The 26,146-nt window shown below is 36.2% G+C and overlaps 6 protein-coding genes across 9 annotated transcripts; 2 read left to right on the top strand and 4 right to left on the bottom strand.

Annotated features, from left to right (window-relative positions):
- Positions 1–62: 62 nt before the first annotated feature.
- Positions 63–3,365, bottom strand: Dtwd2 (DTW domain containing 2). Of its 3 annotated transcripts, XM_083045046.1 has the most exons (6): positions 3,152–3,365; positions 2,054–2,238; positions 1,421–1,582; positions 1,141–1,321; positions 777–979; positions 63–556 (listed from the first exon to the last, which is right to left on the bottom strand). In XM_083045046.1, exons 2-6 carry the CDS (start codon positions 2,137–2,139, stop codon positions 427–429), a joined length of 762 nt encoding a protein of 253 aa, XP_082901172.1. In that variant the 5' UTR covers positions 2,140–2,238; positions 3,152–3,365; the 3' UTR covers positions 63–426. The 3 variants fall into 3 exon arrangements, with proteins under 3 accessions (XP_082901172.1, XP_082901174.1, XP_082901173.1); XM_083045048.1 differs by lacking the exon at positions 3,152–3,365 and having other exon boundaries at positions 1,141–1,344; positions 1,421–1,642; positions 2,054–2,565; XM_083045047.1 differs by lacking the exon at positions 3,152–3,365 and having other exon boundaries at positions 1,421–1,642; positions 2,054–2,560.
- LOC145940149 (uncharacterized) lies at positions 2,852–6,804 on the top strand. The gene is made up of 8 exons (XM_083045040.1): positions 2,852–3,012; positions 3,587–3,661; positions 3,725–3,937; positions 4,113–4,274; positions 4,360–4,509; positions 4,588–4,684; positions 4,791–5,015; positions 5,104–6,804. Exons 2-8 carry the CDS (start codon positions 3,587–3,589, stop codon positions 6,363–6,365), a joined length of 2,184 nt encoding a protein of 727 aa, XP_082901166.1. The 5' UTR covers positions 2,852–3,012; the 3' UTR covers positions 6,366–6,804.
- A 2,293-nt stretch (positions 6,805–9,097) lies between these two features.
- Vgat (vesicular GABA transporter) lies at positions 9,098–13,666 on the bottom strand. 2 transcript variants are annotated; one of them, XM_083045045.1, is made up of 4 exons: positions 13,241–13,666; positions 12,493–12,801; positions 12,280–12,412; positions 9,098–11,966 (listed from the first exon to the last, which is right to left on the bottom strand). In XM_083045045.1, exons 2-4 carry the CDS (start codon positions 12,780–12,782, stop codon positions 10,782–10,784), a joined length of 1,608 nt encoding a protein of 535 aa, XP_082901171.1. In that variant the 5' UTR covers positions 12,783–12,801; positions 13,241–13,666; the 3' UTR covers positions 9,098–10,781. The 2 variants fall into 2 exon arrangements, with proteins under 2 accessions (XP_082901171.1, XP_082901170.1); XM_083045044.1 differs by having other exon boundaries at positions 12,493–12,891; positions 13,241–13,665.
- Positions 13,667–14,493: 827 nt separating this feature from the next.
- Usp20-33 (Ubiquitin specific protease 20/33) lies at positions 14,494–22,099 on the bottom strand. The gene is made up of 5 exons (XM_083045754.1): positions 21,642–22,099; positions 21,147–21,574; positions 18,883–20,652; positions 18,497–18,768; positions 14,494–17,508 (listed from the first exon to the last, which is right to left on the bottom strand). Exons 2-5 carry the CDS (start codon positions 21,563–21,565, stop codon positions 17,204–17,206), a joined length of 2,766 nt encoding a protein of 921 aa, XP_082901880.1. The 5' UTR covers positions 21,566–21,574; positions 21,642–22,099; the 3' UTR covers positions 14,494–17,203.
- Positions 22,100–22,793: 694 nt separating this feature from the next.
- On the top strand, positions 22,794–24,943 carry Eif2alpha (eukaryotic translation initiation factor 2 subunit alpha). The gene is made up of 6 exons (XM_083045967.1): positions 22,794–22,958; positions 23,265–23,507; positions 23,590–23,821; positions 23,904–24,136; positions 24,273–24,388; positions 24,475–24,943. The coding sequence occupies exons 2-6, from the start codon at positions 23,270–23,272 to the stop codon at positions 24,700–24,702; spliced, it is 1,047 nt and encodes a 348-aa protein (XP_082902093.1). The 5' UTR covers positions 22,794–22,958; positions 23,265–23,269; the 3' UTR covers positions 24,703–24,943.
- A 183-nt stretch (positions 24,944–25,126) lies between these two features.
- Positions 25,127–26,089, bottom strand: Rps20 (ribosomal protein S20). Its single transcript, XM_083045968.1, has 3 exons — positions 25,953–26,089; positions 25,574–25,679; positions 25,127–25,439 (listed from the first exon to the last, which is right to left on the bottom strand). The coding sequence occupies exons 1-3, from the start codon at positions 25,953–25,955 to the stop codon at positions 25,183–25,185; spliced, it is 366 nt and encodes a 121-aa protein (XP_082902094.1). The 5' UTR covers positions 25,956–26,089; the 3' UTR covers positions 25,127–25,182.
- Between the last annotated feature and the right edge of the window lie 57 nt (positions 26,090–26,146).

The raw sequence follows: 26,146 nt of genomic DNA, 5'->3' as shown, positions 1-26,146 counted from the left end.
AAATCGTACTAACAGCGTTTTGAAATTTGTGGAAAATAGTTATTTTTTATCTTATGTTTAAATATATTTTAATGTTATGAGGTATCTATGATAATATATAAGTATTTAGCAAATCTCGTACATCTGTTTCATATCTGACTTCATGAAAGAAAGAAACATCCTTTTATGGTCGTTCACTTTTATTTCACAATACAAAATAGATTTTGATTTTAGTATACTGACAAACATTGGATTATATCAATAAGATTTGTTTGTTTGATTGTATTAAAATTAATGTTAATTTGTTTATATATTTGATGCAAATTAGAAATTATGAAAATATAAAACATGTGTTTGATATGAACAGATATTGCGAAACAATGTAACGAGAAAAAAAATACATATATACATATATAAATAAAATACATGTTTAAATATGTCCCAATGTTACGAAGTATTATCTGGTAATATGCGTAATTGTTTGGCGAGTCTCTTGCCGATTAATTTGGGATAAGTTTTTTGTTTGATAAGAAATTCCTTACTCTGGTGTGTCACAGCACCATTTTCTAATTGAAACCTAGAGAAAGAGAAATGATTTCATTAATAAACGTTAATATAATTTATAAGATAAACTAATTATATTTAAAGTGATTTTTTGTGATACATATGCAATGACACTTTGTCATAAGTTAAGAGTCTTTCGATTATTTCTTTTCTTTAATTAAAAAGTCCTTTTTGATTGATGTAAAAATACTTAAAAATTAATGGATGCTTGATAGAAGTTTAATTATACTTGCCTACATAAATAATGTAACGGACCCAACATCTTTTCTCTTAATTCGGGATCGCCTTCTAAAATTGAGAGCGCACTCGCTCCAGTTTCCAATGTCGAGAGGCAACCTTCTGTTGGCTGCGTCCTGATTACATACTGACTAGTAGGTACACCAATTAGTTTACAAGCTCGCAGAAAATATAAAGCTGGACTCGAGTGATAAATTGCCTGCAAAAAAATAGATATTGAAAAATGTGATAATTCACTCTACATAATTATCTTTTTTTTAAAGTTTGAAAAATAACTTTTTATATTCTTTTAAAAGATTTAAATTATATAATAATAAATTAGTATATTACATTATTATTTACTGTGAAATAATGATTTACTTTTGCTTGCGGCCATGTTCCATCCAACAGAACCAAGTTGTATGCCTTTTGTTCATTAATTCCAACTGGATCTAACGTATCCAGCGCAATAGCTCCAGGCGATGGATATAGTAAAATAGTATTCTTATCATTTAATATTTCTGATAGACCTTCGTGTTTAGGCAATGGAAACTTCTTTCCTCTTAAGGAAGAATAAAATAATTTCTTAGAATTTTACGCAATCGAGACTCGCGTACAAAAGTATGAATTGTGAATTTGACTTAATTGCACGTTTATTCACCTGAAGATTAGGCACTTTTCTGATTCCAAAGCTAATGCGAGCATTGGCACCGTACGCAAACAACGCTTTGCCTCTGCCGGATGCTGTAGGATTATTATTCTCGATGCCGGATTGAGACGTTGCTTTGGTAAACCTGGGCACCAACATACTTGCACAGGCCTCCTACAAAAAGACATCATCACCAAAATTTGAAAGATTTAAAATCTCTTGCTTCGCAGGCATCTAAAATTTTTTAATTGCGTGAATTTCAATTTATATAATATACAGGGTCCGGTAATTAACTTACCAACGTTTAAGGGTAGATATCTGGGATTATTTGGAGACAATTTTTCCTCAGCGAAAATGTCAAGAGAGGCCATAATTTTTTGCGTGTTCCCAATTTTTGCCATCATGTATCTTTGTAACTAAGCCTTAAATAAAAATTCTATTAAAGTAAACTCTACTTGAAATTAATTAAAGAATGTGATTTTGTTAATATTTTATTTCCACAAGGCTGTTTGCGAAAAACCTTTTATTTTCAATCGCTTTCAATTCGAAAATTATTGGTGTCTCGACATTTTCGCTGAGGAAAAATCGTCTCCAAATGATGCCAGGAATCTATCCTTAAATATACATATATTTTGCAATACTTACTTGCATTGTTGACATTTGTCTCTTGTTTCAGGAGGATCGGCAGGAATACTCGCCAATTCATTCCACACGTCATCTTCGTTCGTCATGATAAGCGACTGTCAAAAGTATCCTTGATATTTTTCAACGATCTTTCATACATTATATCGCAGCTGATCAGATTTCGATTATCATATATGATGTTACTTCTGCATAATAATTATATATCGTAATAATGAAGCTATTTTTAATTCAAATATAGGTTATAAATAGGTTAGAAATATAGGTTATAGATATAGGTCATAGATATAGGTTAAGGTCGCACAAAGGAGAAGATTTACGGAAATAAACCGGTAAAATGTAATGATTTTTTTCGCCGGAAAGTTGAAAAGCAAAACATATGAGAAGAAGAAGCTTAGAAATATCGAAGATTTATATTTATTTCTTCTTTTTCACGCTTCTTTTCCTTCGCGAATTTGCGTGACGCGTCGCGCCATCTGTGACGTTTCTTCTCGAACTAAGTCAAGTACGACAGGAATCTGACAGATGGCGCGCAGTGTTGCCAATTTCAGGTCGTCCCGGCCGCGGGGGGTGGCGGGGGGAGAGGCATGGTGGGGGATGGGGGGTGCGCACGCCATTTCGTCACGTGGTTGGTGTGCCCCCCACCCCCACCTCTGCGCAGCCGCCAAACCACGTGACGCGGTCACGTGACGAAACGGCGCGCGCACCCCCCACCATGCCTCTCCACAACCACCCGCCGCGGCACGCGGCCGGGACCTGAAATTGGCAACACTGCTGATAGCGCGTCGCTCGCCATTTTTCTGCGCATGCGCGCGCAGAAGTGACAGATGCACCGAGCTGCTACGAACTTTGTGCGCGTTTCCCGTATCTGACATATAATAGCCGTCCTGTGTGATGTTCTGAATCCTTCCAGCCTCGCCGTCGCGGTTTCCAGCACGATTTCCACAGCACTCCGATTAACCGTATGTCATCGTAATTTGATCGTTATTTATTAATCGTATTGTTAACCGCACCTAACCTAACTCGAAGCGCAATAGAGTTTCTATCGCGAGTCAAATCTCGCCAGGTACATATTTACGATCGTTATATGATGTTCCTTACGTCATATCAGCTGTCTTGTATCGGTTGTATATAAAATCTAGCGAGATTCGGGATTTGGAGTAGCAAAAATTCGTCCTAACGGTATATCGTTCGTCGAGTTCTTATCGTCAAGCTCAGCCGCGACACGGTTATTTAGAGACGGAGAATTCGGAAGTGACATTCCTTTCGCGGCTTATTCAGGGACGTGACACGAATACTCATCGTATTCTGAGCACACTTGTGCGAGCAGAATATTTGATTTAATCCATTAGATAATTTGATATATTACGTTCAAGTACATATATATTTTTTACACACACACACACACACACATATATATATGTACATATATATGTACATATATTTTATGAGAATTTCTTATGAGAAAGAGAATTTATATATAGTTTATATATTTGTGATCAGCTGATTCAACAATCTGGCTTCTCTGCATTACAGATGGCAACCAGTGCGCTTGAAGAAAAAATCAACAAGATAAGACAACAGAATGAGGAGATTAGAAGGAGACATGAGGTATGAGTTGAGTGAGATATGAGTTGATTCTATATGGAAAATATAATGGATTTTGTTGCGTAGGAAGTGGAAGAAGATAAAAAGAATGCAGCCAAACTGAATGCACTGGTGCAAATGGTGCCATCTACGGATTGGCCCGAGAGGAAGGAGCCGCCAGAATTTTCTAATCCACCTAGAACAAATGTTAAATCGAAATCTACTAAAGAGCATCACGAACATCCTCAGCAACATCATTCTGCGAGTGGTGAAGGGAGGAAAGTTCATACTTTTGCTCAGGTGTGTGTGTGTGTGTGAAAGAGAGAAGTGCTATATTAATTTTTATAATGTACAGTAAACAAATCTTAATTTAATAAATAATTTTATTTATCAATTTTTTTATAATTTGGAAACTGAAGGAGACTTCTTAAAATTTTTAAATAATTGTTAAATTTGCATTAATGCTTTCTTGCAGGGACAAGGGCCTCCACCTGATCCTAAATATAATTTCCTTGCCGATGCTGAAAGAGAAGAAGGTAATATGGAAAGTTCAAAGGACAATCCTCCAAACAAAGGGCAGAAACATTCAAAAGGCATATATAGAAAGAAACCTGGAGGAAAGGATGGACTGCAAAAAGTATGTAAAATTTACATATAAATATATAAATTATAACTAGAGAAAATGTTTTTTTTTTAATTTTATTCATTTCTCAAAACAACAGGATTATAAAATGAACAGAGGTCATCGCAAAGATGAGCAACAGCCAGAATATGAAGCTTGGAGAGCAGAGAGAAATCGTATCGATGAAGATCGCATTAGCAGACAAAGGACGGCTGAGGGTAATTGGCGTAGAGAATGGGATAACGATAAGGTAAAAGCTGTATTTTAAAAAATAACTTATCACATAACTATGTAGAAATGATAGATTATATAGAGGTATTTATTGCAGGCACATATTGTGAATGAGATGGCGAAATCTGAGGCAAAATTAGGAGATTATGTAAAGAAGGATCATAAAGACTTTGATAGAAGACATCATGTGAACGGTAAGAATCGATAGGCGCTTATATAAGTAGGATTGTATATATACATATACATGAAGAGTTACAAATTATGTTCTAATTATTGCAAATGTACAAATACTTTTTGCAGGAAATGATTATGTAAGCCATAATCGTAGTGGTTATCGTTCCTATCGAGGAAATTCGAAGCATTTTCATAATAATTATGAAAATCGTTCCAATAACGCGTATCATCAAGAAGGACACGTTAAAAATCCTTTATCGTCCAGTTCCGAGGAAAGAACTGTTGTTGCTACTGACAAAAGTTTAAAAGTCATGTTGAATCAAGGGAAGGGTCCAGTCATGAGTGTCAAAGGTATTGTACATATTCCCAGTGATTTCTCCTCTTAAATAATATAAAGAGTATTTAAAGATTTTTCAATATTAACTATTTTTTTTTTTAGTAAACTCGCCAAGTATTGCTGGAACAGGTCGAGTAGGACCGCGACAGAGGAGTCGCATAACATATAGCAGTCACTCAGACGTTGAGATGGTTTCCCCCGATACTGAATCCTTTTCACGTCCAAAGTCCTATGAAGATAAGGCCAAAGGTATTTATCACGATAATCAGCAAAAATTCTCGAATTCGCGAAAGTCGCAGCCTCCAAAAAGGAAAGACTTCAGCAATAAATCTCCATACTTTCGTAAAAAGGAGATCAAGAAAGAAGATGTTGACGAAAATCCACAAAATGATAAAGTAGAGTCTCCGCAAACAGAACATAATGAATCACAGGAATCTGATCAAGTTAAGCTCGAAAAACCTGAGGAGAATATCGTAAAGCCATTACAAAATGATGAAGTTGTAAACGAGAAAGAAAACAATGTAATTTCTTCCGATGAACTTGATACGAATACAGAAGTAAAAAATGAAGATAATCAGAATGTCAGTTTAAACTCACACATAGATGAGAAAAGCGAAGTTTATGCCAACGAAGAAGGTAAATTTACTTTACAAGATTCAGACTTGCCTGCGTCCAAAGACGAAATTGAAATATGTAAAATATGTGAAGAGGTGGAAGACAAATTGGACGAGTCTCAAACTGTTCAATCAGTTACGATGTCTGAACATGACGAAATTACCGACGAGCATTTAATTGATGCATCAGCATCATTAGTAAAAGATGTAAGTGATAATGATGAGACTAAATCTGTGGAAAACCTGTCATGCGATGCTAAAGATGAAATTGAAACCTTAATGGAAAATGAAGAACATAATTCACCAACGGAGCAAATTGAAGAAATCTTAAGCGATAATTGTGATAGTAAGCAAACTGAAGATTCAAATGAGCAGCAAGAAAACGATTTTAAACTCAAAATAGAAAGTTCCGCAGAAGAGAAGAAGGATACAGACAATCTTATAATATCATCTTCACCCGATGTAGCTTCTATAGCGGAGCAAAATAATCAAATGGATAGTGATGATGAAAACTTAAAAGAAAAAGAAATGACAACTGTAGAAGATAAAGTTATTGTTATAGATGACAAGATTAATTCTAGCAATAAAGAGGATGTCATAAAACATAATAATGAAACTATATATAAAGAATGCAAAGATGAGAATAATGAGAACGTTGTAGTTGATAAAGTAGAATCTCGAGAGGAAGATTTACCAGTGAAAGAAGATGTAAAGGCAGCTTTAAGCAACACGGTTGAAACTAAAGAATAATATACAAAAAAAAGATGCAAAAATAAAATGTATAAAATGTTACAGATATAAGTTACCGATGACGTGTGATAGGAGAAGCTTTTATAAATATTTGTTGAATATGCGTTGAATATGCGCGTATATATATATATATATATTTCCCAAAAGTCAAAATGGCAATACACACGAGTTGAGAATATGGAATTCAAACATATTCTTATTTTAGGAACGAACATTCGGGAGTGGATGATTGCAAGTCCGCAATTTTTTTTTTCCAGAATTTTATACTCTGTTATATCAATCTGTTTAATTTTATTTATGATTTTTCTTTCGAAATCGCTACTAGAGTTTTAATAGTATGACATATATATATATAATACATACATATATGTATGTATTTATATGAATAATTTTACGTTAATAGAAGCATAGTACTTTTTTAATGATAGAAGAAGTATAACAGAATAATATAGTTACTATGTGCGACATCTCTCCGAATTTTTATATTGTAACGCGAAAGAAGAAAATAATCCATTCTTTCCATGTTCGTGTGACAATCAAAGAATATTTTTATAATTGGCATTAGAGCAATAAAAAAAAAACGGAATATTTTAGATTAACGAATGCTGTGAGATTAATAGACATTCTAACTAGACTTAACAGTCAATAATTATATTACGATACGATAATCGAGCAAAAAGTAACGTTTACCGATTGACGTGTTATTTGAGTTTATAATTTATAGATATTTATTTATATATACATACTTCTCTCATTACCTGATATTATTTATGTTCTTTGTTTCTCTCTCTCATTGCTTTTACGATTCGTTGGTTTTTACATGATTTTTGGAGGCTCACATGCGACTGAAATCATCGTTATGAATTGATAAAAGTTAAATATATCCTCAAAAAGAGTAAAATCATATATAAAATATACGCACACACATTTGATTATTAATTTTTTATACTTTATATATATATATATATAAATATATATCATACTAGGAATACTAGACCTATAAACTAGTAAACGAGGCTCCTTGAAAAATGACGATAGTGCGTAGATAAGATAAGAGTTCCCTTGAAAGAGAAAGCTTTTCTCTCAAAGTTGTTATCAGATATTATTTTTTGCTTTTCTAATTGTTAGGAAAGGTGGTGTTGCCATATTATATTCAATACTGTTAAATGTTTAAGCCTCCATAATTTTGTTACTTTCAGCCATAGTTTTTGCATATCTAAGATTATTCTAACGTGAACAAAAAAAATTATAATAAAAGTATTGTTAATAAATCTAATTGTTTATCAGTTAGAGATAACCAAATGAGATATCCTTTATCCGTTTTTCCTGTAGATCAATTATTAAGTAAGCAAGAGAAGTTTAAAATAAAATTGTACAAAAAATTTAATTCACCACTAGATAATGTTTTCATTTTTTTCTTTTTTGTAATTGATCCGAAGAAAAATATATATAACACGATAATATATATTATATATATTATATATAATATAAATAATATATAATTATATATAATATATATTACAGGGCGAAACGCAAATGAAGTATATCATATACGTTCGTAAAATTTTGTTCATATATTATTATCACTCCTCGTATTCACATCTGATAATGTATTTTTCATATTTTTTTCTCATAATACGGAGACCGCTTTACATCGTTTTATAACGTTTATATAATAATAAGGTATATTCTCTGCCTACAAACAACACCGATGAGGTTTTGCCCTTCTCTCAAAACGCCGAAATACGGATATTTCTGCAAAAGCGCTTTAGAAGCCTATATTTGTCCGCATTAAAACATATTTTAGCGGAATATCTCTTTGTGGTTCGCCTCTCCGGAAATAGATCAACCATTTCTTTCTCTAAATCTCTACGACAGATTTTTTTCTTTTTTTTTCTTTTATCTTTCAGGCCGATAACGAGATATGTCAAAGCATAAAATTGAAAGTCCCTTAAGATAAATGGCATAAATATACTATTGCGACCACGAAGAGAAGATTCCAATACGATTCCTCACCTCTCTCTCTCTCTCTCCATCGCTTCTGATAATTATTGTCGATATAAAGAAGTAGGATGATCCCTCGTTAACGATTTCTAAATCTGATTTTTTTCATGAACAGCGTATGTGACTTTACTTACATTATGTGTCATTGATATATTCATTTTTTATATGAAACATCAATTATGCAATTATGACCGTAGCCTTACGAGTTAACGCTTAACATCTACAGCTCTCGACATAACTTTTTTTAATATCATTATTCGACGAAGAGTCTCCTCCTCGCACAATAAATATAGTAATACATCATTATCGTTATTGTATAATATAGTATATGTTATTTTCATTAATATTGTCGTTCTGGAAGACATTACTGGAAGACTCGTTTCACAATTATTATTAACACGCTTTAGTTAGTCTGCAAATCTTCCGTGTTCTGCAGAACACTCGTGTTTTCGAAAAAAAGAGAGAAAAAAATTACAAAACAAAATTCAAAGGAAATTCCACTCGATTTAAATAAAGGCAACAATTTATGTGAATCTAAAAAGTTGCTAACAGATATATAAGATCAAAAGAGAATTTATACTAAAAGAATTTTTATATATATAATACAATTTATAAATAATAATAATAAATATTTTAAGATAAATTTATAATAAAATTTATAAATTTTATTATAAATTATTTTTTATTTACATTTTATTATTTATAAATCTTATATATATATATATATAAATTTTTTAAATATAAATTCTCTTTTGATTTTATATGTTTGTTATAAATTAAAAAAAAATTGTTATAATTTTTTTAAGATGAAAAGAGAATTCATACATTGCTAAAAAAATGTTGAGGGAACTCAACCGCTATAAAAACGTCCATCCAAAAAATTGAAAATATAAGACAGTACGCAACTCTAATTATTATTCTTAATAAATTCCGCGGTATTCTGCAGTTTTTCACGGAACACAACTACATTGTTTTATACTCATTCCTTAAGCTAACGTGTGATCTATAACGATCTCGTGGAAGAGCTTGGATTATACAACTAATTGTACTCGGTTGTACATAATAACTCGTTCGCGCGACGAAGGGACGACGAAGGGCTCTATATCTTGCGAACAAATTTTTTTTTTTTGGCAGATTCATCGTTCGGCTATAATAATAAGTCAAGTCCCGCCGTCGTCGTGATTCGACGCGTCGCGTAAAAATATAATTATAATTATTAAAATTATAATTATAATTATTTACGGTTATACAATTCCGCGCGGAGCGATACGTACAATTATAAAATCCAGAAAAACTGTAACAGTATAGTCAACTAGTAAATAGTTAGGCTGCGCTTTGCCTCTGCTGCTGCATCTTGGAAGACATCTTGGAAGACGTGAGATAGTGTGACATTTATTGACGCCCTAGATTTCCCTCTCTCTCTCTCTTTCTCTCTTATTTTATCTACAGGCTCCTGAATATATAAAACAAATCGAGGATCAAAAGACGGAATAAATCCCTCACTCGTGCGTTACAGATATGTTACGATCCCGATAGAAATATACAATAGAACTTGAAAATTGCACGCCACTTAATTTTCTCCCTTTGAAAAAAAATACTGCAATTACATACTACTAGAAAATAGTATGTCTTTTCGTCTAATTTTGATCTTTTTTTTTACGTTTCTAAAAATAGATCACAACAGCCAGCTATTACAATAGAGAAAACAATTTTTTTTTAGATATGTCGTCGTTGGTTGTTTAAATGTTAATGTAATTTGTTTCTTTTTTCGCGCGAAAAACGCGTTTTTTTTTTTCTTTTTTCATTACAAGCGCAGAATGGAAGACTTCTTTTGCACTTAATTCGTTTAAAATTATTTCAACGAAAAAATATCCTCCTTGTCTTAAGAGAAACAAAATTACGTCATCTTGTAAAATTGATAAAGATGAATTAAAATAAGTAAGAAACGTAGACGCAAAATTGTCATATTAATTAATTAATCGCTCTCGAACACGTGAAATATTTGATTCCTTCTCGATGCATCTTAATATTTTATTCGTGGTTGAAATTTTAGGGGGCGAATTTCTAATATAAGAAATTTTTCCAATATATAACTATTATTACATTTTGTTATTTTTTTTAAAACGAATTTTCTGTTTTTTTTTTATCGGAATATTATTTAGAGAGAATATAATTTTTTTCTTAAAAAATATATTTCCCCCTAGAGCAACTTTTTGTGCCTATTAATCGTCATTTTTAGAGTATCTCTTTATATAAATAGTCTTCCGTATGCATCAGCAATTATTGCACGAATATCGAGCGATATATGTTGGAATCGAATATTTCGACGGCTCGAGAGCGTATAATATCATCTCGGTACAAGACAGGACCTAGGCGCAACGAACAAAATGACCTAACTCGGCGCGAGATCGCTCAGAAGGGTAAGCCGATCTCGAAGGCGTTGATCAGCGCAGAGCCAGAATCGTAGACGCCGATGACGCCGAAGAGAACCCCGAGGAAGATGACGAAGCAGTCGTACGCGACTGCGCTCCACTCCATCGAGTTTCTCTTCAGCTTCAGGTGAAAGTAACAGGGCCAGATGAACGAGAGCATGGTGCCGGTGAAGGAGCCGATGAAGCCCATCAGTATGCTGAAGTGCGGGATGAAGATCGCCATCAGGATGGTAAACACGATCACGCCAACCCGCCAGGCCAGACCCCAGACCTTGAGCTCGCGATCCACCGTCCAGATGGTCGGGAAGATCGTCTTTGGTCGGCCGCGGAAGAAGGCGCGCTCTAGGAGCTCGCAGGCCGCGTAATACGGCAACGGGTACGAGAGCAAAGCCTTGATCACCAGACATAGATTCACCAGACCCTTGAAACCGGCCGAGTGCAGGTTGTTGGTGATCACCTGTTGCGTGTCGTTCTGGAAAGTCAGGAAGCAGATCCAGCCGAAGAGCGACTTGAACGCGGCCGCGGCGATGTGACTCCAATTCAGCATCCAATCAAACTTGGAGCGATCGATGAGGTTGCCCTCGAGGGTCGGCAGGAAAATCTGCGACGTGTAACTGAAGACTATCACCCCGAGCGAGATTGGGAAATTCTCCATGTCGATCGTCCACTTCACCTTCGACCAGCCCCAGTCACCGATCTCCAGGATGCAGTAACCGATGATGATCGCATTGATGAAGAGGTGAGACATCGTGCACCAGAAGCTCAGCAAGGAGACGTGGTGGAGCGACTTGAGGAAGCCGAGCGGCAGCAGAAATATACCGATCAGCATCATCCAGCTACGGGTGTCGATCGCGCCTTCGGGGAACGTACCGATCATCAGATCGCCGCAGACGACCACGTACAGGATGCAGGTCATCAGCAGCTCGATGATCTGCGCGATGTTGACGGCGCGTGCGCCCCACGTTGGACCGAAGCACTCCTTGGCGATGGCCACGTACGAATCTCGTACGCGTACACGCTGACCCGTCACCGAGTCCAGCTCGTACAGGCACTCGACCAGGATCTTGCCGGTGTAGCAGCAGATGTGCGCGATACCGACCATCGCAGCGATCGCCCAGTAGCCGCCCCGTAAAACGGCGAACGGCAGCGAGACGATGAACATTCCCTGGACGATGAAAGATTCGCGAGTGAACCGGTAATGTACCAATTTTTCACCCTTTCATCAATGTATCAACCGGGTACCAACCACGCGTTTTTGACACTTAATATGTTGCTTTGGGTACTTGAATACCACATATTGATGGAAAGGTGAAAAATTATGCATCGATAAAAGAGTTTGAAGTCGTTTTGGATACCCGGTACTCGTTCATTGACAGAATAGTTAAATGGGATTCATAGAAAAGCGAATAATTATTCATATAGATAATTGTAATCATTCAATGGGAGGGGAAAGGACGCTGTTTTTGATTCTACAATACCTGAATAGCATTCGTAACGTTCCAAGCGGCTTGCCATTCGTTGATCTTGATACCTGGACCACCAAACTCTCCGCCGCCCTCGTCGTACTCGCTAAACTCGCCGCTGCTCATGCTTCCGGTTCTAACTTTATCCCTGAAATCGGAACATATACATTAGACCCAAAGAGGTCAAACTGAAACTCATTATTAGGTCTGGAAGACGTGGTTCCTTACCCGTTTCTCTGGTAGCTGAAGGAATCCTCGGCGATCGCCACGTTGTTCTGATCCCGGTACGCCTGGTCCCCGTTCATGGTCATCATCTCGGTATTGTCGCGGCCCTCGTCGGACTTGAACTGGCCCTGACCCTCGCGACCTTGAGGATGTTCTTGGCCACCCATGCCGCCGGCACCGCGGATCAGCTCCATGCAAGGACTGTTCTCCGGCCATTTGGCCTTCAGGGTCTCCCAGGCGACGCTGATCGTTGCTCCGAAGGAGGGTATATAAAATCCACGGAAATTCGCCATTTCTCTCTATCTGTTGCTTCTACGGCGAGCACGTTTATTTATAATCCCTTACATGTACGTTGGTTTTTTTTTCACACAGAAACACGACGGCTAGATACTGTACAGTGATCTAGAGGGTAAGAAAGGGTAAGTGTATATCCTGGCGCAAGACATGATGAAGAATATATATATATTTGTGTACATATATAGATATGTATACACAAAACATTAATTAATAATTTCAGATTTAAATCATGCATCTCGTGGATATCTCCGGACAAGAGACGAGGAGGTGAATTATATTATCAATGAATGACACGATGAAGATGTGCGTAAAAGCGACGTGTTTGCGTATCGAGCGGACTTCTCCATCACTGTGTGTGCGTGAAACATCTTAGGAGTTCCTTAAAGCCTTGGATCAGGTAACGTATACACCAATGTTATCAATGATGAAGAGAAAAAGAATCTTATATGCTTACCGAGAGAATAGCGAATCCGGTGCCCGCCTTTGACGTATTTTTTCCCCCCTAGGAGATCCCGCTCGTCCCGATTGCCTCGACGACCTCGCGTAGAGTCAGAGGGTGTCGCGATTGAAAAATGATTCAAACTAAAAACGATACCCCGGACGAAAGCGAGGCTTCATGGAAGAGGAGAAGAGGAGGGAAGAAGAGAAGGTGCGGAAAATCTCGGAAAAAAAACGAGACCGCGCTGCGCCTAACTATCCGGATTTACAGAGCGGCATGATGACGACGACGATGTTGTTGTCCGTCTACGATCTACGCCGCGACTTGCGGGGCCAAAATCGCGGCAGCGAAGCCCACGATCCGCGGCATCGACTAAGCAGCAGGGGACGTTCAAGGGAGAGATCGCGCGGGGGGAGAATAATATGGCCAGCCACCCCCGAATGCGCAGGATTCGATCGATGGTCCACGAGAGAGAGACGACGTATCGTCATCTCGTGGGTGTCTCACCTAGTGCCGTATCCACTTTTCTCAAATACCAGCGAGACGACGTGAGATAAGATCGTCTCTCTCCACCCGCGATTTATATTTAATTTATACTTATATTATACATATTTATATTTATAATTTATATATTATATTATGTTATTTGTGTAATTTATATTTATATATTAATATATATTTATATATATTATATATTAATATTATATATATATATATATATATTTATATATTAAATATAAAACAGATCAGATTATTTTGCAAAAATTATCGAGAAAAAAATTATTAGGTCGGTGCAAAAGTTCTTGCCGATGCCTGTATGCATGCATTAATATAATTTTATGAGAAAAAATATTTTTTGTTGAAAAAAAGAAAAAATGGCTTTGGTTGAAAAATTAAAAAGAGTCGTAAGAAATGATAGGAATACTTTAATTAATTTATGTTGTATATATTTTTTTATTTCGATACAGAAAAATGGCAAAAAATCGGCAAGAACTTATGCACCGACCTAATACATATATATATATATATATATATATATATATATATATATTTTTTTTTATAATATAATTTTAAAATATAATATATATATTTTATATAATTTTTTTAAATCGAAAAATGTAGAACTCTCGAAATTTGATATAAAATCGATGTCAGGACTTGAAACTTGAAACTCTGATATCGTTTAGAGATATAAGGCTTTTGGAGTTTGATATAAAATCGAATCTGGATTTGGGATCGTGAAATATCGTTTAGAGATATAACTGCAGTTCAAAGAAACGCTTTGATCATTTATTCGTATTCATTATTAATCACACACAATCTTGTGTATCAAATAGAAATAAATTAGATCAAAAAATTCTTGGTGCTCTTAATTAAATTTATGGAATGAATTTGAAATTATTGTGTAGTATTTTTCGAGATGGAGATGGAATTCTTTGCAATACTGTGGCTTAAAATTTATTAAATTTTTGCATTTCACTCACTTCCCAATTAATACTCGATCAAATATTCTGCCGATATAATACGTAATTCCATGAAACTTGTCATTTTATAGTAAGACAATGTTGTGCGAATTTTATGATTTACGATATAAAGATGTATGATACATTTTTTTTACAGCTATATATAGAAAAGGAATTTAGAAGTCTTATTATAATTTAGAGTTTACGAACAAACGCACATTTCGCTCGAAAGTAAAGAAACCAACTTATATGTATATTCATTAGTAACGTTTCAGCTGACGTTTTCCCCTGAATTATAGTGGATTATATAGAAATAGTCTCAACAATTTTTCACAATTGTTTGCGTCCCTGTGTATGAACAAAAAAAATTACAAATTATGCTAAGTTTTTTTTTTACTTTCCGCAATATGCAATCGTGTGATACTGCATTTATAAAATGAACACCCGCTATATAAATATATAGGTATCCGAATTAACGAGACAGGATCCACGAAAACGCAACTGCAAGAGAAATTCGTGACACAAACATGGCGATTCTTTTCCATGTCTCTTGTGAGCATATAAAACAATTAAATAATGCAATTGATAAGCGATAAAAAAACACTTCACTTCTTAAGTATATATTACAGAGAAATTTGACCGTAAAATTTTGTCTCGAGTATTTATCACATTACATATCTTTGTTTAAATTTAATGTATATTTAAGCTTTTATTGCCAAAAATAGAGTGTAATGTTTTATAATCGAGATGTGACTAAATAATCAAATATATCAAATGGCGTTTATTATAATTTATTATTTTTAAGTTATTTATAATTAATAATGAAATGAATTACTGTGTAACACGCATATATAAAAAAATGGAAGGTAATATTTCACATAAAAGCATGATACAGATGAAACACGATTTAGCTCGATACCATAAATAATATATATGTATATATGCACATTGTAATCTGAATATCATTTCTCTAATCTTACAATCTACTCTTTTCTTACATAATAATTGATAACAGTCGTGCTCGACAAATACCTGATTATATAAAAAATTTTGCCAGGATGTGTAAAGATAAGAGATAGAAGGTAAGGTAAAATTTCTCTGTATAATACTTGAGAAGAGTGTTTTTTTTTTTTTTTTCGCGTGTATATATAATTAATTGTAGCTCGAAGCTTTCATTATTATAAGCTTCAGAACTTGTAATACAGCTCACAATTGCTCTTCAGGAGATTACGAAGGCAATTGATGAATTGCTTGTGCTAGAAAAAAAAAACTTATACGTGTACGGCAATAAATTTATACTTATATATAAATAACAACAACAATAATTTCTTCTATCTGCTCGAAAACAAAAAGGATGAAGATCATCGAACTTCTTCGCGTTCTATTCCTTGATCTTGTTAACTAAGTCGCTATCGATCGTACGTCTCCTTTTTTTATAATAAAATCGATTTGTCAGTCTTTCACTTCAGTGTTTTCCTTCTTTTTTTTTCTTTTCTTTCAGAAGACACCAACGGAGAAGAAGTAACGATGTTATATACATGACTTTGAGGAACAAAAAGAGAGAGAGAGAGAGAGAGAAAGGAGAGAAAACCCATGTCTTTCTGTGCAGAAATAACACACACACTCATACACCAACGTCACGGCGAATGTATAAACATCAAAAATGTGAGCCTCTCATCAACTATATACCGAAGTCGCGCGGTGTTAGAGTCTAGACTTTGGGCGAAAAATACGAGCTAAGATTTGTATTTAAATAATGTACGATCAATAGCAAATCTGTTTCTTTTTGTACTATAACTACGTTTCCCATCATACGCAATATTCCCATCAATGAAATTGTTGATACAATGATGAAATTCCACGTCGCCTGCCTTAAGTAATGGACTTAAAACAATCAATGTCATTCAATTTTTCCAAACAGCACAATTAGATATCTTCACCGTGACTTGCAATTACACTAGCATTTAAGAATTAAGGTTTCATGTTATTCCGTCTGATGGTGTAAATAAAGGAAGAATGTGTCATTTTTAAATTAATCCTTTTCAGTAGTGAACAAAAAAAAAATGCATTTTGTCTTCAATTTTTGCGTTGCGAATAAAATTAATATATCGCTATAATGTTGATGAGAAAATTATTTTTTATTAAATCATATATAGCCATAGTTTTTTCTTTCTTGATGAAGATACTTTTTCGAATTTGATGCACATTACGAAAGGATTTAATTTTGTACACAAACACAAAGATATCTGATTGTCTCTCCTAGTCTTCAGATCGACAAAAATGACAGTGATTGTTTTACTTCCAAGGTACTGAAAACACATACAGATACTATGCATTCCCATACACGGTATCTCGTCTATAAAAAATCTAGCGAGAAAGTATCAAGCTGTTCTGAGCAAATAAAACGTGGAGTTTCGCGAAATTAGAATAAAATTTGATTACTTACAGGCTAACTTAAAGAGAACCAATGGAAATGCTTGTCATAATGAACGGGACGTCGTAAAAATCGCGATATTTATTCGCTCACGTCCCTCTGTGTCTGATGGGAGTCGCTGCTCGAAAGTAGGCTCTCGATCGCGCTGTCCTGTTGCGAAATCGTTTCCGAGCTCCTGGTCGTAGTAAGTTTGTTGCACTTAGCCTCTGCGCGATTGCACTTAAGATTCGAGTCTATCAAATTTGGATTCGACACGGAATGTATAGAAATGTTAGGCTGAGCTGGCACAGGTCGTTGACACGAGTGTAACATCAATTCTGGTCCACCACCGTATGTAGTCAGGAAAAATTGCCACAGTTCCTCGGGAATTTGGCCATAATCCGAACCTGCACAAGCAAGGATACATAAAGATGAAATGTAAAAAATGACAAACACAATATACATTCTTAATATACATTCCCTTTAATATACAGGGTGCCTTAAAAGTCCTGCAACAGTTAAATATCTCAAAAACAAAGGCTTTTTGAGAAAAATGTTTCAAATAAAAATTGTAGGGCTTTAAGTGGCGCATTAAGTAGTAATATTAGTGTAATTATAGATAGCATTGTTAAGGCCCCACGTAAAATTCATTTTGAAATTTTTAAATGTAAACCCCTATTTTTTATTACTTTATTCTTTTATTACATTATATTTATTTATTATATATATTCATGTAGTTTATTTTAAGAGCTTTTCAAAACACAATAATAAAGTTTTTTTCTGTTAAGTATTTTTCGAGTTATGAGACTTGAAAGATATAGATATAGATAAAGATATAGTAAAAAGAAAACGCATAATTGTTTTTAAGAAAAAATATGTTGCAAATTGTACACATTTTCTTAAAATTAACTATGCGTTTTCTTTACACCAATTGATTTGAATTGTCTAATTATTTTATGCATAAAAGTATTAAGGTAAGATTATCGAAAACTAAATATTTTACAAAGTATTTTATGTCAAATGTATTTTATGTAAACTTCAAGTATTATAATTCGAAACGCACTGAATGAAAAAATACTTTATTATAGTGTTTTGAAAAGTTCTCGAAAGAAGCTACAAGAATGTGCAATCAAAAATTTCGATTTAAAAAAATAATCCCTTTCAGTAGCCTTTTCAGATTTTCATTAAAAAATTTCAAAGTAAATTTTACATGGCTTTAATAATGCTATTTATAGTCACACTAAACATTCATATTTAATGCGCCACTTAAAGCCCTACAACTTTTGTTTGAGACATTTTTTTTGACAAGCCTTTGTTTTCGAGATATTTGACTGTTACAGGACTTTTGGGACACCCTGTATAATTTAATATCAAACAATATGAAGGAAGACTTACCGACTTTAAGACTATTTTGTCCGTTTTTATTTACAACGATGGAATTATTATCAATTGGTCCTGGTGGCTGTGTCTCTTTGCCTCGGACGAAGCTCTGCCATTGTCTCAACCAGGCCATAGCTAACGCATAGATGGCCGTGTGATTGTCGGTATTGTGATTCAATCGTTGAAACAGTTCCATCTCGTATTGCCTGCGTTTCTGCAAAGATTCGTATTTCTCTTCGCAGATCGGGCACTCGTACAGATGTGTACAGGCTGGGCCTCCTCCAAACCTGAAATAACGCGCACGAAAATTAATATGCACAGTAAAGTAACATATATATATAAGAAAAATAATGTTGTACACGTCGCACAGAATCGCAATTAAGCTAAAAGAGAGAACTCACGCATTATACAAATATTCCCAAACTGCCTGCGGTATAGGCATGCTGATCTTTTCGACGAATTGCGCCCTGACGGGAATCACGCCCCCATGAGGACACAGGAAGTCGGAGTTGTCGATCGGGCCGGGTTCGGAGAAGGTATTGAAACGATTGATCCACTGCCGGGACACGAAGAAGTTGAGATCGGACAGCTCGCGAGACGATATCTCCATAAGCTCCATAGTCTTATCGCGCAGCTGCAACATCTCCGGTGACCATTTCTTGTAGAAGAGCACGTACGCCTCGCAGTGCTTCACCGTTTCCGGCGACACCTCCGTCACGCACTGATCGTCGAACTCGTACCACTTATTGGTGATCGGGTTCAACGCGTAACAGGTGTAATGACCGCCGCCAGCCGTCCCGTGATGGCAAATGACCGATATTAGGTTGTAGGTGGTGACCTTGGACACGCACTCCTTGTGCAGATACGGTCGCATGTCGAGGCCCTCGAGAGGAAACGATACGTAGTTGGCGATCTTGGAGCTGAACATTAATTCGTGACGGAATCTCTTTAAATGAACGCACAATATCTCGGGCAGTTCTAGGACCTTGGAGAATTTGATGCCGTTGCGCAGCTTATTGCACTTCTCGCAGCTGTACATGTTGTCGCCTTTGAGCTCGTCGGCGCTAAAAAATGCGGAGAGGCAGTCGTGAAGACTGACCACTGGTCCCCAGAACCACGAGCGCATCCACTGCAGGAACCACGACAGCCAGCCCGATTGATTGGTCACGTAGACTACGTCGGAGCATGGTCCGGCCTTCTGCGGCGTCAGCGAGCCCTGATGCAGCATGTCAATGTGATCTCTACTCGGAATGGGCAAGGACAGGTCCTGGAAGGTCTCTACCCTGGTGGAGATCCTATCGCACGTCAGGCACTGGACGCTACTGAGAAGCTTACCGTCGAACGTGTCGCTGATGATGCTACGCGTCTTCATCTGCTTCTTGGTGCGATGCTTGGCCGGCGAGCTTTGCGGGGAACGCTGAGATGGAGCGTACGTCGACAGCCCCGGCTCGATGTTCGACTTCTTCAGGTTCCTACTGGTGAACTTGTTGCGCGGTTTCTCCGTCTGCGACACCCGGGAGTACCGTCTCTTCGTGCCGCGTTCACCCTCGTCGCTCAACGAGCTCTGTTCGCTCACGCCCGAGTCGCAAGTTTCGTATTCGGCGTCGGATTGACTGGACGCGTTGCCGTCCATCTCGGTCTCGTCCTCGTCCTCCGACGAGTGATCGCCCAGTCCTTTAAGTCGCAACTGAATGTCTCTGTCGTCCTCGATGTGCTCCTTCAGTTCCTCGTGCAGCTGATCCATGAAACATCTGAGAAACTCTTGAGTATCGTGCTGATGATACCCCCTGAACATGGGATGGACTGTCCTGATACCCGACAGAATACCATGCGGCACGACGTATCCCCTGGTCTTTTTGTTCCACATATCCCGAATGAGATTCAGATAGCTGAGACTCAACCCGGGTTTCCTGTCTTTCGACATGTAATTGACTATATGACCGCAATCCAAGAAGAACTGAGTCAAGGGGGAGACATTGGACAGAGCTTGCAGCGCCGCATTCATGTAACAAGTATTGCCAATATTCTGCAGGCCCACTAAACCCCTCGGCTTCCCGGAAAAGTCCTTGCTCTCGTCCGAGTCTGTACTATCGGGAGAGTCCCCGGATCGCTCGTTGAACGAATTTCCTTTCTCCGAGTTAATTCTGTTTACAGACCAGTCTCCGTAAAATCTGAAAGGGAGAATTTATCACACATTTGTTTGGAAATATTACAATCAGTAGTAATAAGGTTTATTATATACAGGGTGTTACAAAAGCATCGGATTTGCTTAGCACCATGCGATAGAGAATGAAAATCTAAGAAGATTTTTCCTCAACGAAAATGTCAAGGGAGGTCATCATTTTTTGCAAGTTCCCAATTTTTGCCATCATATATCTTAGTAATTAAGCCTTAAATTAAAATTCTATTAAATTAAACTCGACCTGAAATTAACTGAAGAATGCAGTTTTGTTAATATTTTAATTCCATAAAGTTTATTTTGCGAAAAGCCCTTCATTTTCAATCATTTATAACTCGAAAATTATTGATGCCTCGACATTTTCATTGAGGAAAAATCTTCTTAGATTTTCATTCTCTATCGCATGGTGCTAAGCAAATCCGATGCTTTTGTAACACCCTGTATATATATATACTAAATAATAATAAATTATTTCGACACACTCACTTGTCGAACATCAGTCTGTCCAAGCCGTCGAGTTTGGCTTCGACACTACCTGGAGCATCTCCGGCGAACTTGTTGCTCATAGTCTTGAACTCCACCTGGTTGGGCGACAGCGGGGGCGACGGTACCTGCTTGGCGATGGCCTCGCTCTTGCAGGCGTAGCACCAGATCCTCTTGGTGGACAGGTTCATGTGGGCGCAGTGAGTCGGGAAGTTCTGATTGTGAATGGTGCTGTGATCCAGGTGGTTCTCGGCGCAGCCGACCCAACGGCAGTCGGGGAAGAGGCATAGCCAGAGATTCGGCCCGGAGGTGTCACAGTCGCTGCACTTGACGTATCGCTCCTCCCGCGTCATCAGCGCCTCGATGAAGGCGAGGTCGCCGCGGTTGGCCAAGTGCGGGCAATTTCTCACGACCAACGGCATCTTTTCACCCTGTCAGGAAGAATCTAGTGTAAATTTATTGATATTTCAGGTTGAAGTAGCTAAACTGAATAATTACCGAATCTAGGACCTCTAGGACCTGGGACGACGCTTCCTCCTCCTCTTCCTCCTCCCCCTAGGAACGTGTAATGATGATCGTCCTGTATCCGATCTCTCACGTGCAGTCGGGATTGTCGTCCTGACTACGCGTTGCTCGCGACAGCGTGCTCTGTCGTCATCGTCATCGTCGTCAATGTTGCCACGCCGCTGCTGATGTTGATCATCATCGAACTGTCACTCTGTCCTCTCCTCCCTAACCTGATCGGGACATATCTCGCTCTCGTAATTGACCGAGTCTCGAGTTTCACGCACGAAAATGATTGTCATTGAAGGACAGGATGTACATATCTCTGTGTAAACGAGCCCCGTTAAGGTCTAGCCACGACGGATTTGCGCGGACTGCGTGAAACGTATTTTTCTACGTACGGAGAGATCAACTAATCGCGGGTCTAAAGTAAACGGTATCATCATGGACGTATCCTTATCCAGCGTTTGACGAGCTCTTTCGAAACGTTCCAATCGACCAATCAGAGAGAACGAGCCTTCGCTCCGATTCGTCGACACATGAAAAAAAATTATCTGACGCAATTTGATATCTGGATGGAAACCAGACCGCAGGTTCCATGATGAATCGACTACTTTCTGGATCCCAATTCTTCAGCAATTTTTCTTCTGCTTCTTCTATTACATATTATATTATTATTAATATATTATTATTAATTATTATTATATATATATTTTATATATTATTATTATTATTATATATATATTATATTATATATATGTTATATTATATATAGTATATTATATTATATATATATTATATTATATATATATATTATATTATATATATTATATTATATATATATTATATTATATATATATTATTTTATTACTATTATTATACTATTATTAACATTATTATATATATATATATATATTATTATTAATTTATACTATTTATTATTATATTATTATATAAATTAAAATATATTATTAAAAGTATTATTTTATATCAAATATTGAAATTATTATTTAATTAGTTATGTGATAAATTATAAATTATTATTTATTAAATATGCCTATGATGGGTATTTTTTTTTTCCAAGCACTAGCGCCATCTGTGGGAGACGAATCGAAACGCCGAGTTCATTTAAACTCGTCGCCGAAGATCAAAATGTCGACAGTTCGCAGCGAAACGTGGTGTTGCGTCCCGTAAGAGGACGAAAATCCGCGAATAAAGGGAAAAAGAGTATCTAATATATATAATTGTTTACATCTCCAAGCTGGTAAAAATAGAAGAAGGATTTATCATTGCGCGAGTATACTTATTTAGGTAATTCGCGGAACAGTATTGACACTTTTCTTCGACCAGCTTTCCGAATGCTAACCTACAAAAATTAACCTATTAGTTTTTTCTTTATTCCATTTTTTTCAATAAACATTTCATCTACGAACTTTTCCGCCCTCTTATTCGCCATTGTTGTTAGTAGAATTTTTTAAAAATGGTATTTACTTAGGTTATTTTCCACACTTGATCTGTTTACTCCGAGATATCATTTCTGACACTGCATATTGTACGTTGAGGTTAACATCTATATATGTTAATGAAATTTAAGTTTCATATTTTTATTTTTTTTAGCAAATATGGTACTGTCGTGTCGATTTTATAAAGAAAAATATCCAGAAGTGGAAGATGTGGTGATGGTAAATGTGCGCAGTATAGCTGAAATGGGTGCCTACGTGCACCTATTGGAGTACAACAACATTGAGGGCATGATTCTGCTCTCTGAACTGTCCAGGAGACGTATTAGGTCTATTAACAAACTTATTCGAGTAGGCAAAACCGAACCGGTCGTCGTTATTCGAGTGGATAAAGAGAAAGGTAATTACAATTTGCCAAATTCTATCAATTTGTGTGATACAATATTTACAATATATATATATATATATAAATTTTAAAAAAGGTTACATCGATCTGAGCAAGCGTCGTGTATCCGCCGAGGATGTGGAAAAGTGTACAGAGAGATACGCCAAGGCTAAAGCTGTTAATTCAATTTTAAGACATGTAGCAGAATTGTTGCATTACGATAACGATGATCAATTAGAAGAACTGTATCAGAAGACAGCCTGGCATTTTGAGGAGAAATATAAGAAACAGAAAGCGTCTGCTTATGATTTCTTCAAGCAATCAGTATTGTAAGAAGAAATCAGCTGCGTACGATAAAATATAGTTGGCTCTCTGAAAAAATGTGTTTATGAATATAAACAATTTTTCTAGGGATCCTTCCATTTTAGCAGAATGTGGCCTTGATGAACACACGAAAGAAGTATTGTTAAATAATATCAAACGGAAACTCACCTCGCAAGCAGTCAAAATTAGAGCGGATGTGGAAGTAGCTTGTTACGGTTATGAAGGTATCGACGCTGTAAAGACTGCATTGAAGGCTGGCTTAGCTCTCTCCACCGATGAACTTCCCATAAAAATCAATTTAATCGCTCCTCCCTTGTACGGTATGTCCTATATTATCTTTAAAAAAAAAATCATGAATATATATATATATATATGTGTGTATTATAAATTATTTAATATTCTATTTTATCCAAAGTATATTAAATAATAATATTGTATCTTATCAATTAATTTCAGTTATGACAACATCGACGCCGGAAAAACAGGACGGATTAAAGGCTTTAAGCGACGCAATCGAAGTTATTCAGTGTAAAATAACGTCCCTCGGAGGTGTATTCAATGTTCAAATGGGAGTAAGTTTCTCAAATGAAGAATGCTTGTCCGAGTCCCTAACGTTTTCAACGTGCTGCAAGTAAAAATCTACTTTTTTTTTGCTCAGCCAAAGGTTGTCACCGCGACGGATGAGGCGGAACTGGCGCGACAAATGGAACGAGCGGAACTTGAAAATGCGGAAGTTGCTGGCGACGACGACGAAGAGGAAGTGGAGGGACTGGAAGGCGATTTCAGCGGCGGCGAAGGAACTGAGCAGAACAACAAAGTGGAATATAATAATAGGGGCGCGGAGCATAATGATAAAGAGGAAGATTTGTCTGAGGATGAAAATTGAATATATATATATTCGAATAATAAAGTACATATTTGATAAATGGACAGATATTTGCATGTATTTTTTTTTTTTATTATATAGCTAAACTTTAATAAACTATTCTATACTTTATTCTTCGTTAAACATATTTAGGTTCTTTAAATAAATACGAAAATTAAAGCTGTAAAAATTAATCCAATTGTAATTTATACGAAAATGAAGTTTTTTACTGAATTGATATATAATAAATGATCTGAAGGCAGCTGTCAAGTTTGATAAATTATTCAATATTACACATTTAATAGATGTATTTAATATATCTGGAAAAATAATTCTTTGCAAATCATGAAAAGAAAAGTGTGCACTTATTAATATGAAAAACGTCAAATTGCATTAAGCTTCATTTTTTGTAATTGTGATATGTAAAAAATCTACAGAGCACAACTCCAGTTTTTAAAAATATTTTTATTAAAACTTTGTATACAGTTTTAATGACATTGTTTATTCATTAGCAATCGTCACTTCCACCTCTACACCAGGCTCGATTGAAATGCTTGTGATTTGTTTCACGATTTCTGATGGCGAATACAAATCGATAACTCTCTTGTGAATTCGCATCTGGAAACGATCCCACGTCTTTGAACCCTCACCGCAGGGTGTTTTGCGAGTGGTTATTCTCAAAATCTTTGTTGGCATGCGAACAGGTCCCTTGACCTTCAACTTTTGTTTCTTCGCTCCATTGATTAATTCAGCACATACTAAAAAAGAATGAATGCTGAGTTATTTATACCGCATTAAGCTTGTATTCCAAATTATACGCTGTTTATTCGCTTCCAAAGTTTTACTGTAAATTAACAAAATAAATAATAGCATTTATTAAACTTATATTTACCTTTTTCGAGGGACCGAACATTGCGAGACGTGAGAGTGATTCTAATACGATGAATGGGAGTGACTTCCTGCCCTGGCTTTTCAGGATTATCCACCTTGGTTGTAGCCTAGGAAATAGAAACAAAAAAAAAACACATTGATTTTAATAGATTATATTAATTTGTACACGATGTATTGATAATAATCTCGCAATTTTGTGCTAAAAAATATATGCAACATTATTGTATACGATTATTTGAACTTTAAGAACCGCCCTAGCTTCGGTGAGAAACACCTAACCAATAATTCAGTATTCGATGTGATTTTTAGAAGTTAAATATACTATCACTATAACAAATTTCATATTACAAATATTAATCGGTGTCATATTAATCATTTACCATGATTGAATTCTCGTACTGGTCGAGATAACCAATTTGTATCGAATAAAACTGATCAGCGCTGAACCAGCACGTTAACACACTTCACGTGTCGAACACAAGAGAAGTGCAACTTCCGGTTTGCTCCACTTTTTCGGAAGCTTTGGTGCACTTGAGATGTACTTTGGTGCACTCGATTTATAAATTATTCGATC

Source organism: Prenolepis imparis, unplaced genomic scaffold (genome assembly GCF_030444845.1).
Source record: "Prenolepis imparis isolate NDT839.2.m4 unplaced genomic scaffold, iyPreImpa1.0 SCAF_9, whole genome shotgun sequence".
NCBI classification, from domain to species: Eukaryota; Metazoa; Arthropoda; class Insecta; order Hymenoptera; family Formicidae; genus Prenolepis; species Prenolepis imparis.
This window is presented reverse-complemented; position numbering and strand designations above follow the sequence as displayed.

Excerpts from the sequence above, each read along its gene's own strand:
- Dtwd2 (XM_083045046.1), bottom strand. The coding sequence starts at position 2,139 with ATGACGAACGAAGATGACGTGTGGAATGAATTGGCGAGTATTCCTGCC. Across the intron at positions 1,322-1,420 it reads GAAAAGTGCCTAATCTTCAG|AGGAAAGAAGTTTCCATTGC; the intron begins GTGAATAAACGT and ends TTCTTCCTTAAG. Across the intron at positions 980-1,140 it reads GAACATGGCCGCAAGCAAAA|GCAATTTATCACTCGAGTCC; the intron begins GTAAATCATTAT and ends ATTTTTTTGCAG.
- Usp20-33 (XM_083045754.1), bottom strand. The coding sequence starts at position 21,565 with ATGCCGTTGGTCGTGAGAAATTGCCCGCACTTGGCCAACCGCGGCGAC. Across the intron at positions 20,653-21,146 it reads GACAGACTGATGTTCGACAA|ATTTTACGGAGACTGGTCTG; the intron begins GTGAGTGTGTCG and ends TCTCCCTTTCAG. Across the intron at positions 18,769-18,882 it reads TGGGAATATTTGTATAATGC|GTTTGGAGGAGGCCCAGCCT; the intron begins GTGAGTTCTCTC and ends GCGTTATTTCAG.
- Rps20 (XM_083045968.1), bottom strand. Across the intron at positions 25,440-25,573 it reads TGTTCGGTCCCTCGAAAAAG|TATGTGCTGAATTAATCAAT; the intron begins GTAAATATAAGT and ends ATTCTTTTTTAG.
- Vgat (XM_083045045.1), bottom strand. The coding sequence starts at position 12,782 with ATGGCGAATTTCCGTGGATTTTATATACCCTCCTTCGGAGCAACGATC. Across the intron at positions 12,413-12,492 it reads TTCAGCTACCAGAGAAACGG|GGATAAAGTTAGAACCGGAA; the intron begins GTAAGGAACCAC and ends TTCCGATTTCAG. Across the intron at positions 11,967-12,279 it reads ACGTTACGAATGCTATTCAG|GGAATGTTCATCGTCTCGCT; the intron begins GTATTGTAGAAT and ends TTCATCGTCCAG.
- LOC145940149 (XM_083045040.1), top strand. The coding sequence starts at position 3,587 with ATGGCAACCAGTGCGCTTGAAGAAAAAATCAACAAGATAAGACAACAG. Across the intron at positions 3,662-3,724 it reads AGATTAGAAGGAGACATGAG|GAAGTGGAAGAAGATAAAAA; the intron begins GTATGAGTTGAG and ends TTTGTTGCGTAG. Across the intron at positions 4,510-4,587 it reads GAGAATGGGATAACGATAAG|GCACATATTGTGAATGAGAT; the intron begins GTAAAAGCTGTA and ends TATTTATTGCAG.
- Eif2alpha (XM_083045967.1), top strand. The coding sequence starts at position 23,270 with ATGGTACTGTCGTGTCGATTTTATAAAGAAAAATATCCAGAAGTGGAA. Across the intron at positions 23,508-23,589 it reads TCGAGTGGATAAAGAGAAAG|GTTACATCGATCTGAGCAAG; the intron begins GTAATTACAATT and ends ATTTTAAAAAAG. Across the intron at positions 23,822-23,903 it reads TTCTTCAAGCAATCAGTATT|GGATCCTTCCATTTTAGCAG; the intron begins GTAAGAAGAAAT and ends CAATTTTTCTAG.